The 19,753-nt window shown below is 37.9% G+C and overlaps 1 protein-coding gene across 1 annotated transcript; it reads right to left on the bottom strand.

Moving 5' to 3' along the window:
• Nucleotides 1–4,008: 4,008 nt before the first annotated feature.
• On the bottom strand, nucleotides 4,009–4,428 carry LOC113328295. Its single transcript, XM_026575412.1, has one exon. The coding sequence runs from the start codon at nucleotides 4,426–4,428 to the stop codon at nucleotides 4,009–4,011; it is 420 nt and encodes a 139-aa protein (XP_026431197.1).
• Nucleotides 4,429–19,753: the final 15,325 nt, after the last annotated feature.

Here is a 19,753-nt window from a genome sequence, read left to right as displayed (position 1 = left end):
GTATCCACAACGATGAGATGAAGAAGAAGAATAGGTTTGAAATTAAGTTGAGGGAGCAACCTGTGGCTCAATCTGTAGCTGAGTTAGAAGGAGTGGAACATAATGATCAAGAAGAGGTTAGAGTTGAAACTAACCGTGAAGGAAATGTAAATGAAATTGTAGACGAAGGAACTAATAATGATGAAGCTGAAGAAGAATCTAAAGAAACCGGTGATGGTGGAGAGGAGGAAGAGGAATCAAATGATGAAGAGGAGGAAGAGGAAGCAAATGATGAAGAGGAGGAAGATGAAGAGAATGATGAAGAGGAGGAAGATGAAGAAAATGATGAAGAGGGAGAAAATACCAAAGGAAAAGAGGTAGTTGTTTTTGCACCTCCAAGGCAAAAGAAAGAAAAGAAGCCGAGAAAGGAGCCCGCACCGAAAGGGATGCATATTCCTAAAGGCAAAGAATTGTTGTTGCCAGCGAAGAAGAATAAAATGCTTTGGGGCGAGGCTCCACATAAGTCTTCAATCTTATTTGGTTATAAATATTCCTGGGCCGCAAAAGTCTGTCAGACAAGAGTATGATTTTCCTTGTTTTTCTTAGCATTCAATTTTTAACTGATTGTGATCCATTTAGTTTGTTTATTTCAGTTCACCAATATGTGTTAATATTTTTGTATATTTGTGTTTTTAGGACCATGCAAGATGCACAAAATTGCTCAAGCGTCAAAGGGCTAAACATTGGGCATTAAGTAAAGAATGTGCTTTGGTTCGAAATCTAGTGGTTAGTACAGGATTAGGGCCCGGAATTCTCAATTTCCAAACAGAGTATGATAGTGTTGTGGTCTCTGCCTTCAGGGAACGATATTGGCTTGAAACCGGTACATTTCATCTTCCATTTGGAGATATGACGATAACACCGGACGATGTGAAGCAAATTACTGACCTTGAAGTTGAAGGACAATTAGTATTTGAAGGTTTTAACAACAACATGGCTTGGACTGACCTTTACGCTCTTCTTGAAGAAACACTTGGGTGGGGGAAAGATGAAACTGAGATGGAGTTTAAGTTGGTTGGTGGTTATGACCCAAATGAACCACATAAACCAAAAAACCCGTTGAAAAAGCTAATGTTGAAGAATCTGAGGAAAAAGTTTAAAGGAACGTTCAAGAGGGAAAAGGAAGGTGAGGTGATTGATGAAATAACATTTAAGCGTACAGCCACATCTTACTTGTTGTATTCTCTTGGGACCGTATTCTTTCCCGACAACTCGGGAAATCGGGTGAATGTTCATTATCTATAATTGTTGAAGAATTTGGACAACATCAAAAACTATTCGTGGGCCACTGCCACCCTTGCATATCTACTTGATAGCCTAAGAAAAGCCTCAAGGGTTGGAGCTACTGAAATTGCCGGGAATGTTGCGATTCTAATGGTAAGTTTGGTTACATTTTTATTCAATTATATGATTGTTTGTTATATTTTTAGTCATGAGGCAATAGTTTATACTCGTCTTTTTTTTAGGCATGGGTTTATGACCACTTTCCTAGCCTGGAACCTCCTACTAATTGGGAACCACATGATTATGTCCCTACGGGAAAGAAGTTCATGTTCACTGGTAGACAAAAAAGGTTCAAAGACAACAAGCTCATTCGAATGAGGGAGAAAATAGATGCTTTCACTGTTGAAGATTTTATCTTTGACCCTTATGTGAGGATCCACAATGGAGTTGATGCTCGTAGGTTCACAGAGACCGCAGGCTACAACGGACCATTGTATCATCCCACATGTTACGTTATGACCAATCCTCGTCGCATTCTACGCCAAATTGGTCATATTCAAGTAAGAGCTATCAAGGAAAACTTCAAATTATCCAAGGAAGGATCCGAAACAAAAGGCCCCACCATTGTACTCAACTACCGCCCAACTCCGACGGTTGATGCTTGGAACAATCGCCATGAAGAAAGATACCAACTCGCAGTGGGAGAGGCAATTCCTTGTATCAACACGAAAGAAGCCGCTGCTGATTACATGACTTGGTATACTTATTTTGGTCATCCATATGTGATGAATAATGATCTGGAGGCCCAGCAAACTATTTTAAAGGCTGTAGCACAAATGAAGGAAGTTCATGAGACCAAAGAGAAAACGGGTCTATTTGGTTTGTCTTGGAAGAAGCTATACTTCATCTCGGTACGTAATTTTGTTATCCTTATGACTTTGGCTTTGAAGATTATTGTATATTATGAAATAATCTCTTAACACTCTTTTTGACATGTCAATAGAAAGAGCGACGACAAGCTTTGGCAAATAACATGATTTCATGCATACGTAGTAATGATGTGATTAAAGCTCCTCAACAAGAGATCTTGCAAGAGCAAATAAGGAACTTGCATAATCCAAACATGGAAGAATTGTACGAGGGGTTGGTCATGGAAGAACGAGGCTCAAAGAGGAGTAGAAACTCTCTTGGAGGTGTGATTAGTAGCCGTCGTCAACCTTCACCTGGAAGCGAAGAGACAAATGATGAAGAGGAGGAGGGGGGTGGGCCATAACGGAAGAGGTGGTCGCGGTCGCGGTGGTCCTAAAACTCGCGGTGGTGGTAGCACCAACAAAAGGGGTCGTGGCGGCCGCCATTCTTAGTTATGGTTTTATCTTAGTTGTGTGTTGTTAGTTATGACTTTCGACTTATGGATTTATCTTATTTGTGTGTGGATGTTATGAATTTCGACTTATGTTATGGATAATTTTTTTATGTTAGTTATGGAATTTAGCTTATGATCTTATATGTGTTAGTTATGGATTTGAACTTATGGATATTATCTATAAATTTGGACTACAGCTGGTAACTCAACTAAGCTACTCAACCATATGTAAAGTGGGAGTGGTGCTTAGCCTAACTTATCAGGTACGGTTGGTAACCCAACTATGCTACCAACCGTATGTAAAGGAATGGTTGGTAACTCAACTAAGCTAATAACCGTATGTAAACCGGGAGTGGTGCTTAGCCTAACTTATCAGGTACGGTTGGTAACCCAACTACGCTACCAACCGTGTGTTAAGGTACGGTTGGTAACTCAACTAAGCTAATCAACCGTATATCTTCATGTATCCCTGTAACTATGGTATTCTTAATTACTCAGAGGTACGGTGTGTAAGTCCGAAACAGTTACCAACCGTACCTCTGGATTTCAAATTAATCCAGAGGTACGGTTGGTAACTGCCTTTTAATTACCAACCGTATGTACGGGTTTCAAATTAATCCAGAGGTACGGTTGGTAACTTCCTTTTAATTATCAACCGTATCTCTGGATTTCAAATTTACTAAGACATACGGTTCGTATTTGTCTTTCTTTTACCAACCGTATGTAATCCTAATACCTTAAGTTCACATTCTTTGAACAAAATACTTCATTCATTCATCACACGAATCAAATAGATATGATATTGTCACTTTTAATCATATCACATTTAGTCAAAATAAAAAATACTTTCAACATTCTTTGAACTACTTTCAACATAATACTTCATTCATTCATTCTTCGTCATCGCTCATAAGTACGAATTGCTCGGCATAGATTGAATTATGGCCTTCCATAATTCCATCCTTTCCTCAAATCGATTGCACCAAGTCTTGGGGAGTTCACCGTCACAAGCAAATTCCCTCCACAATAGAGGTAATGGACTTCCTTCATGCAATCGGAGGCCAATGTAATGATTTCCTTCCACATGCCCCATTACAACTGTTTTCTTAATTGACAAGTCTTCGTCAAACGGAACTAGCCAACAAAAGATGTCTTATTCGTCCTTTCTCATCATCATCGTGGAATACGGAGTAGTTATGCATCTCCTCCAGACGCTTTAATTGTTGCATTTCGTGCCTTTGTTCCCATTTCTTAGCCTTGTATTTTTTTCTTGCATTGTAGATGTTATCCAAATTATAAGCATTTTGAGGGTTTCTTTCCTTTAAGTGAGCGATGATATCAATCGGCTTCATACGAATTTGTGTCAGTGATTCTACGATATTCTATTCTTCTTTGGTAAGGCGTCCAGCATAAGCGTGTGATAGCAAACTCTCGGGTATAGGGTGGTTATGACTACCACATACAACTTTCTCCAAAAACCACTTGTTTGCCTTGTTCCTTTTAAACTGAAGCTTGAAGAGGCATCCTGTCTTCATACTGAAAGTAGTATTCTTCCTCTTTGTCTTTGCTACTTGCAAGGTATCCATTTTTGCGTGACTTTTATGTTTTCCACTACACTCGCAAACCATTTGAAAGGCACTATCATTAGTGGTACCATTACAAACTATGATACACCTAATCAACTTGCCTCGTTCTCTAGGCCACTTCTTTGCATCGTATTTCTCCTCCCATGTCTCCTCGGTTAAATAGTGAGAGCTAGAATCTTTGGTGAGAAGTTGATTTGCTAAAGGTTGGTCATTCATTGTAGGAGGTACAATAAGGAGCTGGACAAAAATATACCAAAATTAGTCTAAACTAGGCAACAAAACAAATATATGTTTATAGATACGGTTGGTAACGATAAAAACTTATCAACCGAACCTTGGGTATGGTTGGTTATTCGAAAATTTAAACCAACCGTACCAACATACAGAGTAATATACGGTTTGTCAAGAAAATACATAAGACACCGTATGAAGGTTCGGTTGGTAACTAATTCTTAAACACCAACCGTACTAGGTGCAGTAAATACCGCCATGCATAGGATGATCAGTTATGGTTGGTATCGAAAATTCTCAATCAACCGTAACTGGTATTTTCCCCAAAATTGAAGAACATACGGTTGGTAACTGATACTTTTGCAACCGTAACCACTAGGTACGGTTGGTAATGAGCTCAATTCCAACCGCATGTTCTTCTGAAAATTTTAAAAGTTTGATATTTTTACGTACTTTAGAGAATTTTGAGCAAAAAAAAACTAATGGGAACTAGTTTAGAAGTATAACTGGTCATTTTCAGTGCTTGGTTCTCCACTTTGTTGGCTAATTTCTTCAATTGGTTGAGATTGACCATCACTTTGGGTTAAAACATCTACACCATCTAACAAATACTCCATATCAGGATCTCCATCAAGAGGTATGTAGTACTTGTTTTGTCTATCATATAGAGATTCACCCACCTAAAAGTTGCCACTGATATCACTCATTTTGGTTGAGTGAATCAAAATATAGGGTTTCACAAATATCACATAAGTTTTTTTTTCTCTCCTCTAAACTTTTTTTTTAATTTTCATAACTCTAAAAATCTGATTTTAGATTTATTATAAGTGAAAATTAGTTATCACACAAATCTTGATTATCAAACACTAAACTTGATTATCAATCACTAATCTTGATTATTAACAATAAGGGTTAATTGGTCATTTTCATATTTTATTTGATAAGGGGCACTTGAATTACCACCTAATGACCCTTTTTGTCTTACTATTCCTTGCCGCCCTATACCAAGGTTGGAAATAAAACCAGATGAGTTCAGTAGATAAGGCTGAGGAAAACAAATAAAAAAATATTTTCATTCTCAAAATATTTGTGACGGCTGAGAAACCGCCGATATTACTCTGCCGGAAAATGATTTGTTTGTCGGAAGCACGAAATCGACAGAAGAAAACTACTCATTTGACTAACCCTAGTATTTCCTACAGTTGGTCAACACGCCCCTAAAAAAAACCTCAGTAATAGACCTGTTTTTGTAGTGTAATCCGAATCATTTCAATGCCCCTCTAGAATTGCTGCCCAAAGTCAAACTTCGGCCACTTTGCCTTAAGGCCGGCCCTGGGGGAAGCAATTATTCTTTTTGGTGATAATTATGCATACTTGGGCACCAGGCCAGTAGGGTGTGCAACTTCCAACTCTTACCATGTGCTAGCTCTGCCATAATTCAGACCAGTAGATTTATTGCTAAAAATCAAGATGAAAAAACATAAATTTCTAAAAAGATTGGGAATTTTTGCACAATTGACATAGCAACATAGGGTATCTTAGCGGGAGATCACAAACCTAGAGACTAAGATTGTTTTATTTTAATTTTTTGATCAGTTATGGAAGAAACTGCAGGGTTTTTATGCATGCATTTGATGGAGAAAGCTTGAGTATGATCAGCTAAGTTCATTTCTATGCGTTTAATTAGTCTAATCCTGATTATAATATGAGATCACATATGGTGTAACATTATTATTATTATTATTATTAGTAAAAAATTTTAAGTTCCCCTATATGTTTCCTTGCCACAATCGCCTCCGAGAGGTAAGATACGGTTTCCAAAGAGCTGCAAAAGATTTGTGGGATTTCACTAGCTTTTAGTCGGTTACGGGTAAGGAGTTTTTGGATTTTGAGAGCTTTGTGAGTGCTTGATTATTAGAATCATAGGTGAAATACTGGATTATTTTCTAATCAAAAACTTCGATAGAAATCCCATCTCAGAGGAAAGCCTAAGAATCTGAATCTGGTTACGATGTCGGGTGGACATGGTTAATTCCTCTCCTCTCTCTCTCTGAAACCCTAAAGTTTAATTGTTCTTAATTTTCGGTTGTGCTTCCAGGTGAACACCATTGGCCTCTTAAAACATGACCACCTATGGAACAATACCATCAGGATCAAGAAGCATGGAATTCATATCCAGGGTATAGGGTATCTTAGCGGGTATCCATGGAATTAATTTTCGGTTGTGCTTCCTCTCCTCTCTCTCTCTGAAACCCTAAAGTTTATATTGTTCTTAATGTCGGGTGGACATAGGGTATCTTAGCGGGAGATCACAAACCTAAAGACTAAGATTGTTTTATTTTAATTTTTGGATCAGTTACGGAAGAAACTGCAGGGCTTTTATGCATGCATTTGATGGAGAAAGCTTGAGTATGATCAGCTAAGTTCATTTCTATGCGTTTAATTAGTCTAAACCTGATTATAATATGAGATCACATATGATGTAACATTATTATTATTATTATTAGTAAAAAAATTTAAGTTCCCCTGTATGTTTCCTTGCCACAATCGCCTCCTAGAGGTAAGATACGGTTTCCAAAGAGCTGCAAAAGATTTGTGGGATAGACATTGGAAGTAATTCTAGGTCACCCCTTATCTAGATATTTATTTAATACCTAATCTACCCTCCTAATTAATTTAGGTTATGATTAGTAAAATAATTTAGCTAAAAAAAATTAGTGAGATTAAATTAAAAGATGGGTTTATTATTAGTTGAGTGAATTTTTATAAGTAAAATTTTTGTGAGATTAGAGTTAGAGAAGATGAAGGAGAAAAACATGGAAAATAATTTTTTTTTCCAATTCACCCCATTTGAGTATTCAAGTGATGAATCTGATTCTTCATCTCCATCCTCTAATACTATATTTGTTAATCTTCAAAATGATCCGGATTTGGCTTATTTCTTAGATGGTGATTGTATTATTCAAGAAGAAACTCAAGATGAAAATGATGGATTTTATCAACCACAACAGGAGGATGAGTATTTGGATAAACAGGTATGATGCAAACTTAGATAACGTATGTTTAATTAGTAAAAATTTTCCTAAAAATCATAATTTTTCAACTGGTTTGGGACTGTTCAGTTACATTATGTGAAGAACATGTAACCGAACTCCCCTGAAGGTGTAGTTCGGTTTCCTTGTGAGGATGAACAAGTAACCGAACTCATCTGAAGATGTAGTTCGGTTAATTGATCCAAACACGCAGGTTACCGAAATCCATATCAATGGAAGTTCTGGCACGCAACGTTATGTTCGGTTGGTTCGCAACTAACCGAACTTTACGTACAAATTAATTTGATATAAGTGTATAAGGTTCGGTTGGATCGCAAACTGCATGCTTCTGCGATCCAACCGAACTCAGATTAGTCAGTTCGGTTGTTTCTTAAACTTGAACTTAGAGCGTAGCCAACCGAACCTAACAAGACAAATAAATTCTTTCTATGTTTTTAACCCCAGAGTTCGATTACGTGGAGGTTTTAAAATGTTTGCGATCGAACCAAACTCATAGGTCAGAGTTCGGTTTTAAGACTAATAAAACCAATGGGAATAACAATAAGGGTTACATAAAAAATATTCTTTCTATGTTTTTAACCCTAGAGTTCGGTTACATGGAGGTTTTAAAATGTTTGCGATCGAACCGAACTCATAGGTCAGAGTTCGGTTTTAAGACTAATAAAACCAATGGGAATAACAGTAAGGTTCGGTTACATAAAAAATATTCTTTCTATGTTTTTAACCCTAGAGTTCGGTTACATGGAGGTTTTAAAATGTTTGCGATCGAACCGAACTCATAGGTCAAAGTTCGGTTTTAAGACTAATAAAAACAATAGAAATAACAGTAAGGTTCGGTTACATAAAAAAAATTCTTTCTATGTTTTTAACCCTGGAGTTCGGTTACATGGGAATTTTACAATTTTTTGGGGAAACAACCGAACTCTCTTCTTTTTGTTTGTTCGGTTACTTGCCAAATTACTTAATAAACGAACGTATAGTTCGGTTTCACCGATAAAAATTTTATGTAACCGAACTTATTTGTGATTTCTTGTAGATAATACCAATGCATGATCAACCTTATCTGATTGGTATGTTGTTCGAAGATACATCTCATCACTATGCTAATGAGTTAGAATTTGACTCACCTATTGATGTGAAGAATTGGGCTAGAAAACATGCCAAGAGAGTCAATTGCGTCTTGGTTTGTAATGGGAAAGAAAGCAACACTCGTTTAGAAATGGTTTTTGAGAGAAGTGGATATCCTGAAGCTAGTCACAAGAGGAAGGGTTATGAGTATAAAGGAAAGACGAAGAGGAAGAACACAACGTGCTCAAAGAAAATCAAATGTCCGTTCAAGCTTGTATTTAGCAAGAGGAAATCAACGAAGAAATGGTTTCTATCTATGGATAAGGTGTTAGGTAGTCATAACCACCCTCGTCCGGATGATCTTGAAGGGAATGCAATGGCCGCAAGGCTCACTCCTCGAGAAATGGAAAAAATAGCCGAGTATAGGAAATTGTGTGTTCCACCTTCCACAATGCCCATCTTTTTCCACTATTTACAATGCAATTGAGACGATTAAAAGGAATGAATGGAACAATAAAAAAGTTATGCAACAATTGTTTTTTCCGGCTCAAGAGAAAGGCTACGCGGTTAAAAAGAAGGTTGGTCCGGAAGAAGAAATAACTCATCTCTTCATTGCCCATCCAAAGAGTGTTCAATTGGCTCAATCCTTCCATGAAGTTCTTATAATGGACTGCACTTACAAGACAAACAAATACGAGATGCCATTGTTGAACGTTGTTGGTCGTACGTCGACGAAGTCACCGTTTACCGTTGCTTTTCGTTTTCTTAAGGACGATCAAGAACCAAGTTTCACTTGGGCGTTACAAAAAATGAAGGAGATCTATCGAGATGATGAGATCCCCGGGGTTATCGTGACGGACAATGACGTAGCATTGATGAAAGCAATAGAGAAAGTCTTCCCATTAGCATATAATATGCTTTGTACATTTCATATATGGTGCAATGTGATGAATAGGTGCAAGCCTCAAATTTTTCCACCTAAGAGGAAAGGATTGGAAGATATTAGTAAGCTACCGGTTGATAAACAAGTGGAAGCAAAAAAGAAATTCGATAAAGAATACACCATAAATCACGCTAAATGGGTTGCCTTCTCCGGGGAATGGGAGGCATTGACTTGGTCTCTCACCGAAGAAGAGTATTATCTTAATCTTGCCGAATTTAGACAACATTGGTCTAGCCCCGAATATCCGGAGAATATAATAACGTATGTGGTGCAGCAATGGTTGGAACCGCACAAAGAGCGCTTTGTTTATGCTTTTACCAATAACTATAAACATTTTGGGAATCAAGCGACAAGTTTGGTAGAATCTGCTCACCACCGGTTGAAGAAAAATCTCTTTGGGTGCGTCGATAATTTTGTGGTTGTGTTCAACACAATGGAGAGTTACTTTAACCGCGATATTGAGAGAATTAAAGAAAAGTTCCAAAAAAGCCCCATATTTAAGTACAAAAGGATTGTAGACAAGGGTGGTAACATCAAGAATATGACGGACCTTCGGTTATTCAAGGGACTCCACTATAATGTTTCACATGCTTGCATCAAGAGGTTAATGATTGAGGTGAATTTGATTGATATATGGGGAACACAGCCGGAAGAGGTGTCTGTTTGCAACATGATGAAGTCTATGGGGATCCCTTGTCGCTACATGATAGCTAAGTATGAACATGGCATAATCCCTTTATGCGATATTGATCCACATTGGCAACACTTAAGTTTTGTCCCTCCTCCAAAGGGTGGTGTCGGTGAAGAGTTTGGTGACAATGAAATGGGAAGAGCGGTTATCGAAAAATACCGAAACATGAACAAACTCGAAAGGAAAATCTTTTGGGATGACATGCGGCCTATGAGAAGAGGCAACAAATAATACATAGGCAATATGATTAGTAACAATACACATTCATTCACTTATATATTCAAACACACAAACGATAATTTAACGGGGTACCTGAACAAGGGTGTATAAGCCTCCAAAATATAGACTCCTAAGCCTCGAAGCTTTTCTGAGTTCCGCTTGAACGAATGAAAGAACCGCAATGCCCCAAGAATAGTTGTTCACCTCATCCAAGGGGTCCAATAGCTGGAGGTAATGAGCATTTACCACGTGGACTGAAGTGTCAGGGAAGAAGATGGTTCCAAGTTGATATAACAAATAAGCAGTCACATGGTGCTTAATCTCTCCTATGTCATCACCAACTTTCCTTTAGTAACCAAATCTTTCGTCCCTGAAAACTCTTCAAACAAGGTTTTGAGCTTGATCTTTTTCAACTTCTTCTTGTACGTGCGATCTTCCTCAAACTCATTATACTCATCACCTTCCTTAGGATCTTTGTTAGCTCGCCTAAACTCACAATGTTCCTTTCTATCGCTCCATCCTAGACACCTTTCGACTAATTTTTCAAGAACTTCATAACTCATCGAGGGATTGTAGCCATCTCGAACACTTGTTCCTGTAATTGGTAGGTATGTGATTCTAAAATAATCATCCGGAGTTATTGCCATCTCACCAAAAGGTAGATGAAAGGTATCCGTCTCTGGATAAGTCCTCTCAGCAAATGCAGTAACAGTGACAGCATCAAATTTTTGGTGCGCATGTTGTATCCCGTTCCATAGTACACAATCAAATACCGCCAAGCGGACCTCATCACACTCATCTTGTATATTCCAAACCTTGTTCTTCTGACGTTTCAAAATACGAACAACATTTTTATGATCCTAAAAAAACAACATCATATCTTATATACTAATATATATAGAAAAGAACAATATATGACAAAATATAATAAAATGACTGAGAAATCTAAATCTTGATGGTTAAGATTGAACCATACCTTTGTCGCAAAGATCTTGGCAGCCCATGAGTTTTTGTATCCCATCAATACCTCCCCGCCATCTCTTGGAGTACCATAAGTTGGATTCTTTGGCGGCAGACACAAATCCTGCTTAGGAATGTATGAATATCTAGCACAAGGCTTTTTAGGCGCCTTTTTAGGTCTCTTTACCACTATTTCCGCTTGTTCCTCTTCATCTGAGTCCTCCTCTGATTCATCATCATCCTTATCTCCATCCTTGTCTCCATCTTCCTCATCATCACCATGCTCATCATCACCACCCCCATTTCCCTCTCCTTGAGCTGGTTCATCATCATCCTTATCTCCATCCTTGTCTCCATATTCCTCATCATCACCATCCTCATCATCGCCACCCCAATTTCCCTCTCCTTGAGCTGGTTCATTTTTCTCCACCTTGATTGTGTTCTTGACTGCTAATCTCTTCCACAATCTCTTCATTTACTTCTTGGATTACGTTGTCAACATTATCTCTATTGAGACCATCTTGGATGACAACACCCGGTAATGACCCACGTCCATGCTTAGCATTTTTGGTTCCACGATGACCAGCATCACAATGTATTTTGCCTCAAGGCGTGGGAGTTCTCAGCTCTTCCGGTAAAGGTTGCTTTGATTTTGAACAATTTTTACCTTTACCATTAATCAAGAAAACAAAAGATATTAGCTTATCGGAACAAAACAATCTAACAAGAGTAAATGGATAAGATAAGATAAGATAAATTGATGAATTAATCATTGACAAGAGTAAAATTCTAGAACTATAAAGGTGGAGTTCGGTTACTTTGCCTTATTTAAATTTTTTTGCGAACCAACCGAACTGTGTTGGCAAAGTTCGGCTATTTAGGAACTCAACATAGTGGACAAAACAACACAGTTCAGTTAGATTGGATTTGTTGTTTTTTTTTCGGAATAAGGGAGGAGTTCGGTTACTTTCCCTTATTTAAATTTTTTTTCGAACCAACCGAACTGTGTTGGCAAAGTTCGGTTATTTATGAACTCAACATAATGGCCAAAACAACACAGTTCGGTTAGATTGGATTTGTTGTTTTTTATTTTTTTAATAAGTGTAGAGTTCGGTTACATTGTAGTTTTCAAAACTTTTGCGAAACAACCGAACTGTGTTGGATAAGTTCGGTTATATGAGAACTCAACATAGTGGCCAAAACAACACAGTTCGGTTAGATTGAATTTGTTGTTTTTTATTTTCGTAATAAGGGTAGAGTTCGGTTACATTGTAGTTTTCAAAACTTTTGCGAAATAACCGAACTGTGTTGGATAAGTTCGGTTATATGAGAACTCAACATAGTGGCAAAAACAACACAGTTCGGTTAGATTGGATTTGTTGTTTTTTATTTTCGTAATAAGGGTAGAGTTCGGTTACATTGTAGTTTTCAAAACTTTTGCGAAACAACCGAAATGTGTTGGATAAGTTCGGTTATATGAGAACTCAACATAGTGGGAAAAACAATACAGTTCGGTTAGACTGGATTTGTTTTCTTCTTTTGGGAATAAGGGTAGAGTTCGGTTACATTGTAGTTTTCAAAACTTTTGCGAAACAACCGAACACGGAGTTCGGTTACTTAGTTTTAAATCCAAAACAACCGAACTGTTCTTCGTGTTGTTCATTTTCATGAAGTTCGGTTAGTAAACTAGGTTTTTTTGGAAAATCGACCTAACCGAACATGGCTCTGTAACTCATGTTAAAACCCTATTTTGATGATTTCTATTCGATTGAAGCAATCAAAATCAAATTAAAGTGAAGGGTTTGTTGTAAAACACCTTCGGAGTGGTCCCATGGCAGAATCAGGTTGCGGCTGGCGTCTTTTATACTTGATGATGCCTTTAGCTTGTGGTTCCACTTCTTCAACAATTTCACCGGGGAGATTTGCTAGATGCCCTAATGGGGGACCTGTTCCTGGGAGTCGATTGGTACTCTTACGACGAACCATTCTTATATTTGATTGATTAATCGACGATGAAAATTTTGTGAATCGACGATTAATCGATGAAAACGGTGTTAAAATGGGGAAGAAGAAGAGGAAAACAGTTTTGAGAAAACTGTTTTTGTTTTGTTTTAGTTTTTGTTTTTATTTTAGATAAAATTAGAGATGGTTATTAGGTTTGAGTTAATTTTAATTAGGGTAAGGGGCAAATTAGTAATCCCATATGATTTTAGGACACTCCTTAAAATTGTAGGTGAGTGGCCTAATAGGACCATGATCCCCAAAAAAACCATGGTCCCCAAAAAATCGTTCTTTATTTTTCCTATTTCTATTTTTAAATTTTTTTAGGCCTTTCTATAAAAAATGGCCCAAGAATTTCCAGGTGCTCACAAAGAATTTTTTAGGCTCTGATGGACCGGAAGCACATAAATCACTAGGTTTTTCTGCTTAATGGGGTCATATTTAATTTGGGTTAAGATTAATTTTCAATTGGAGCAAGGTAGTGGTGGTGGTTGTATTTGATTCTCAACTTACTAGGTCAGGTAATGATTATGAACATCCCTCACGAGTTTGATTCTCTCAATCTTCTTCACTTTGTTTGCCGGATTCGATTGTTAACTTTATCAATTTTAATCTCTCCCATGGACATCTGTTTCAATTCTTAAGAAAATTTCTTACACTGTTAGAATTTTCGTTAGAGCCCATATCTTTGTGATCATCCACTTCTTATGGATAAAAAATGCCACTATGGGTAGAATTTAGGTCCATATCTTTCTAATATCTAGATGGTACTCCAGTGATATGTGGAGTAGCCCATCCGGTCACTGAATGACCGGATATGTAATCCGGACACCTTTTTTTTTTAAAAAGTTTTGTCATCCGGTTACTTAGTCACCGGATGAAAAAAATTGCTTTATCAATCCGGTCACTTGATGAAAGGACGAGTATTCCAAAAAATTAAAAAAAAAAATGACCGTTCAACGGTCTATAAAAACCTATCTCTTTGCTTTGTTAATCTACACATTTTTCTGTATTTTCTATAACTAACCATAAACAGATGCCACAAAATATGTAATTGAATTACAAAATTAAAACCCAACAGTATCCAACTAGACTTCTGGATGTATATATACTTCAGAAATGAATTCAACTACTCAAACGGAGCATAAGACAACATGATCACAGACTGAATGCATACAGAGCGAGAATTTCTACTACAAGTGCTGGCCACAATAAACATGGACGCAAGAGCAACAAAAATTGCAGTTTCCAGAATTCAGTTTGCCACCTCTCCCCAGTGCCTCACCCAAATATGTGCACATAAGTCTGCGTGAAGTGCCTCGTGCATTGGTATGTTAATCAATTCAGATGAGCCATTGGATACCCTCACAAACAGATTTCAGCCAAGGGATTATCTACATATACATTCATAATATGAAGTCATAGCAGGACAGTTCAGTAATGAAGCACATACAAAAACTAGTTTGCATAAAGTACATTTCACAAAGTTACCAGGTCCAAAATAAACACTGTCAAATTTAACATCGATACGCATACGCCCACCAATCCATTTTGTACTGTTAGAAGATCTTAAATGGGTAGGCTTCCCCAGATTTGTTAGGCCCGTGAAAATGACTTACGTTTGTCAAACAACTACAAAGAAAGTAGTGGGCATTCACAGCAACAGTACTGATGAACAAAAAGGCAGTGGCAGTAGTCAATAACAATTATCTTGTGCTTAATTAGTGGGTTTGATTAGTAATTACGAAAGTGTTATTAGGTATAATCACAGTTCATTGACTACATAATCAGGTTAAAGTCAAATAATCATGTCGCTGGTGACACAAAGTACGAGAGTGTCCATCAAAACATAAAAACTAAACACTGAGCGAAAGCTTTCTGAACACGAGGAAGCATTAAAAATCCAGAAACAACTAGAAGCAAAGTGAGCAGTCAAGAGCCAGTACAGGACAAGCTACAATCCACAAGAAGCAAGGCTGGGTAAAATCTGGGTTCTATTTATCCTCAATGTGAACAGCCAAATCTTTCTAGAACGGCCAGCAAAAACCTTCCCAGGACTATGCCTGTCTATTTGTATTTCAGCAGATCACATGTCATATAGAAGATTCACACGACAATTTAGCTTAAAGTTAATTGGTTAGTGGGGTAATCTTAGTATTGCTCTGCAAGATGCTAATTGTTGTTGTAGCTTAGTGCGAGGACATCATCAACCCTATACTATAATCAAATGAAAACTCCCAGCACTACAGTAGTGAACTATTGCTGGCAGTGTACCGTATAGATAGATCAACAGCCATTCTTGAAAATATGGAAGAAAAAAAAAAGCTTAAAGAACTTATCAATGGATGCACGTCTACGCTCCATGAGGTGCTAGGAACTATCACTAGTAGTTAATTCAGGATTCTTTGCAGATATATTGTGGCTCAAATTAGGATTATTCTTCTTTGCATGTAATTGTATATATTACTTAGAATAGTTAGCCAAATAGTATATAGCATTAGTTCTATATTTTGTTGCCTGTTATAGGCTGTACAATGATCTTATTTATACAGAATGAAATGAATAGAGAAGGCATTCAGCCATTTAGCATTTAGATTGTCATGGCATCAGAGCCAGCAATCAGTTTCTGATTTTTTTCTTTGGGCTGTCTTTTCGTCTCGTCTTGGTTTTGGGTTGATTTTCAACAATTTTGGTTTTAATTTTTTTTTAGAGATGTCTATTGAACATTTTTCTGGCAAATCCTCGGAGACATTTGCAATCAGGCTTACAGGTAAGAACTATGTTGCCTGGGAGTTTCAGTTCAGAATGTTCTTGAAAGGGAAGACACTTTGGAATCATATCGACGGCAGTTCTTCAAAGCCTACGGACGTTGTGGAACTTGCGCAATGGGAAACCAAAGATGCTTGCATCATTTCTTGGATTTTAGCAACTATTGAGCCACGTATGGTCAATAATCTGCGTTCTTTTCATACAGCAAAACAAATGTGGGATTACCTGAGACGTATTTATCACCAAGAAAATACTGCGCGGCGCTTTTAACTTGAACTTGAAATCAGTCAATTCAGTCAAGGTAATCTTTCCATTGAGCAATATTATTCTGATTTTATTAACCTCTGGAGCGAGTATTCTGGTATTATTTATTCTAAGGTCTCTCAAGAGACATTGGAAGGTCTTCAGGCAGTGCATGAGGAAACCAAGCGGGATCAATTCTTGATGAAATTGAGACCAGAGTTTGAGACTGCGCGAGCTGGATTGTTGAACAGAGATCCGGTTCCCTCATTAGATATATGTGTTGGTGAATTATTGCGTGAGGAACAAAGGATGGCTACACAAGCTGCTATAAGTGGGCAGAAAGAAACGGCTGATTTGGTCAATCTGGCCTATGCTGCTCAAGGGAGGAATCATGGGAAAGGGCAATCACAATGCTATAGTTGCAAAGAGTTTGGGCATATTGCACGCAATTGCAATAAGAAATTCTGCAACTATTGCAAACAACAAGGCCACATTATCAAAGAGTGTCCTACACGTCCAGAAAATAGAAAAGCCCAAGCATTTCAAGCTGTTGCTTCATCCTCTACTGTTAGTCAGTCAACAATTACTCCAGAAATGATACAACAAATGATTCTTTCAGCTTTCTCTGCGCTTGAAGTTCAAGGTAATAGTAAGTCAATTACCTTTCCTTGGATTGTTGATTCTGGAGCGTCCAATCATATGACTGGCTCATCTGATTTATTACATAATGTACGGGAGTATACTGGTACACAAAATATTGAAATTGCTAATGGCAGTAAACTCCCAATTACAGCTGTTGGAGATATTACACCCTCTTTTCGTCATGTATTTATTTCCCCTGGATTATCTACTAGCCTTATTTCAGTTGGTCAAATGGTGGATAATAACTATGATGTGCACTTTTCTCGTAATGGTTGTGTTGTACAGGATCAGGTGTCGGGGAAGGTGATCGCGAAGGGGCCTAAAGTGGGCAGAATTTTTCCGCTGCAATTTTCGATTCCTAGAACTTTGTCTTTAGCTTCTATTTTAGTTGAGAATAAGGCTTCCATTTGGCATAAACGTTTGGGTCATCCGAATAATGAGATTTTATCAACATTAATGAATCGTGGTTTTCTTGGTAACAAAGATAAAAGTTTCAATTTTGATTGTTCTACCTGTAAGTTGGGGAAGAGTAAAGTTTTACCTTTTCCTACATCTGGTAGTCATGCTACTACATGTTTTGAGATTATACATTCTGATGTTTGGGGTATTACTACTGTTATCTCACATGCTCAATATAAATATTTTGTTACGTTTATTGATGACTACAGCCGTTTTACATGGATTTATTTCCTGCGCACCAAGGCTGAAGTATTCACTGTGTTTCAAGCTTTTCTAGCCTATATTGAAACACAGTTCTCTACATGTATTAAGATTTTGCGATCTGATAATGGAGGTGAATACATGTCACATGAATTTCAGGGATTCTTGCAACAAAAAGGTATTATATCTCAGAGATCTTGTCCTAATACACCTCAACAAAACGGGGTGGCTGAACGTAAGAACCGTCACTTGTTGGATATGGTTCGAACATTGCTTTTGGAGTCCTCTGTTCCAGCAAAGTTTTGGGTGGAAGCTTTATCTACGGCTGTATATTTAATCAATCGCTTACCCTCTCAACAATTGAGGTTTGACTCTCCTTATTATCGCCTCTTCAGCACATATCCTCAGTACGAGAGGTTGCACACTTTTGGGTGTGTTTGTTTCGTTCATCTGCCTTCTCATGAGCGTCACAAAATTATGGCTCAATCAGTAAAATGTGTTTTTATGGGGTATAGTACTACTCAGAAAGGATATCTGTGCTATGATAGTGTTGCTAATCGCATGCGTATTTCTAGAAATGTGATTTTCTTTGAAAATGAGTATTTCTTTCAGCAGCATGTCTCTCATCTTGATAATGTTTGTATTCCTACCTTTGAGCATATCAATGATCTGTCACCACTCATTGAGCGTTTTAAACGCAACCATGTTTATCAGCGAAGACGGCCCCTTTCTTCACAAATCCTTCCCGACCCTGATCCGGTGATTGCTCCAGTGGCTCTCCGCAGGTCACATCGTACCACTCAGCCCCCCACTCGGTATGGTTTCTCTGCCACTTTAGCTAACACTGAGATTCCCACATGTGATTCTAAAGCAGCTAAACTTGCATGTTGGACGAAAGCCAGGCAAGAAGAGCTTCTAGCTCTTCAGGAGAATCATACTTGGGATATTGTCCCATGTCCTGCGGGTGTAAAACCCATTGGATTTAAATGGGTATATTCCATTAAGCTACGCTCTGATGGGTCTCTTGACAGATATAAAGCAAGGTTGGTGGCACTTGGTAATCGGAAACAACATGGAGTTGACTACGAAGAAACATTTGCACCTGTCGCAAAAATGACTACTGTAAGACTTATTCTTGCTATTGCAGCCTCTCAAGGTTGGCCATTGAGTCAAATGGACGTTAAGAATGCTTTCTTACATGGGGATCTTAAGGAAGAAATCTATATGACTCCACCACCTGGATTCTTCTCCACTCCATCGACAGATGTTTGTAAGCTCAAACGATCACTTTATGGCTTGAAACAGGCACCACGAGCCTGGTTTGACAAGTTTCGCACTACACTTATCAACTTCTCCTTTGTCCAGAGTCAGTATGATTCTTCTCTGTTCCTTTGCAAAACTTTAAATTGCATTGTTTTACTCTTGATTTATGTTGATGATATCGTTATTACGGGTACAGACTCTACTTTGATTTCCAAACTTAAAGTGCATCTTTGTCAGTCCTTTCATATGAAGGATTTAGGTCCTTTGCAATATTTTTTGGGTCTTGAAGTTCAGTCGACAGACACTGGTCTTTTCTTACACCAACATAAATATACGCGAGATATTATTTCTTTGGCTGGACTACAAGATGGTCGCTCAGTTGACACTCCTTTAGAGGTAAATGTCAAATATCGTCGGGATGATGGTGATTTTCTTTCTGATCCTTCTTTGTATCGTAGATTGGTGGGAAGCCTCAATTATTTGACGATTACTAGGCCAGATATTTCATTTGCTGTTCAACAAGTTAGTCAATTTATGCAAGAACCTACACACATCCATCTAGCTGCTGTTGATCGCATTATTCGCTATTTGCAAGGCACTTCTGATAAAGGTCTCTTCTTTCCTGTGGGTACTTCCATTCGTTTAGATGCATATAGTGATGCAGACTGGGCTGGTTGTTCAGATACTCGACGTTCTATTACCGGCTGGTGTATGTTTCTTGGTGACTCTCTTGTATCATGGAAGAGCAAAAAGCAGCAACGAATATCTAAATCTTCAACTGAGTCTGAGTATCGTGCT

The sequence above is a fragment of the Papaver somniferum genome, unplaced genomic scaffold, assembly GCF_003573695.1.
Source record: "Papaver somniferum cultivar HN1 unplaced genomic scaffold, ASM357369v1 unplaced-scaffold_107, whole genome shotgun sequence".
In the NCBI taxonomy this organism is placed as follows: domain Eukaryota; kingdom Viridiplantae; phylum Streptophyta; class Magnoliopsida; order Ranunculales; family Papaveraceae; genus Papaver; species Papaver somniferum.
Note: the sequence above shows the minus strand (reverse complement) of the source record. Positions and strands in the feature narration are given on the sequence as shown.

Bases quoted from the DNA above. Each gene is read 5' to 3' on its own strand.
- LOC113328295 (XM_026575412.1), bottom strand. From the start codon at position 4,428: ATGAATGACCAACCTTTAGCAAATCAACTTCTCACCAAAGATTCTAGC.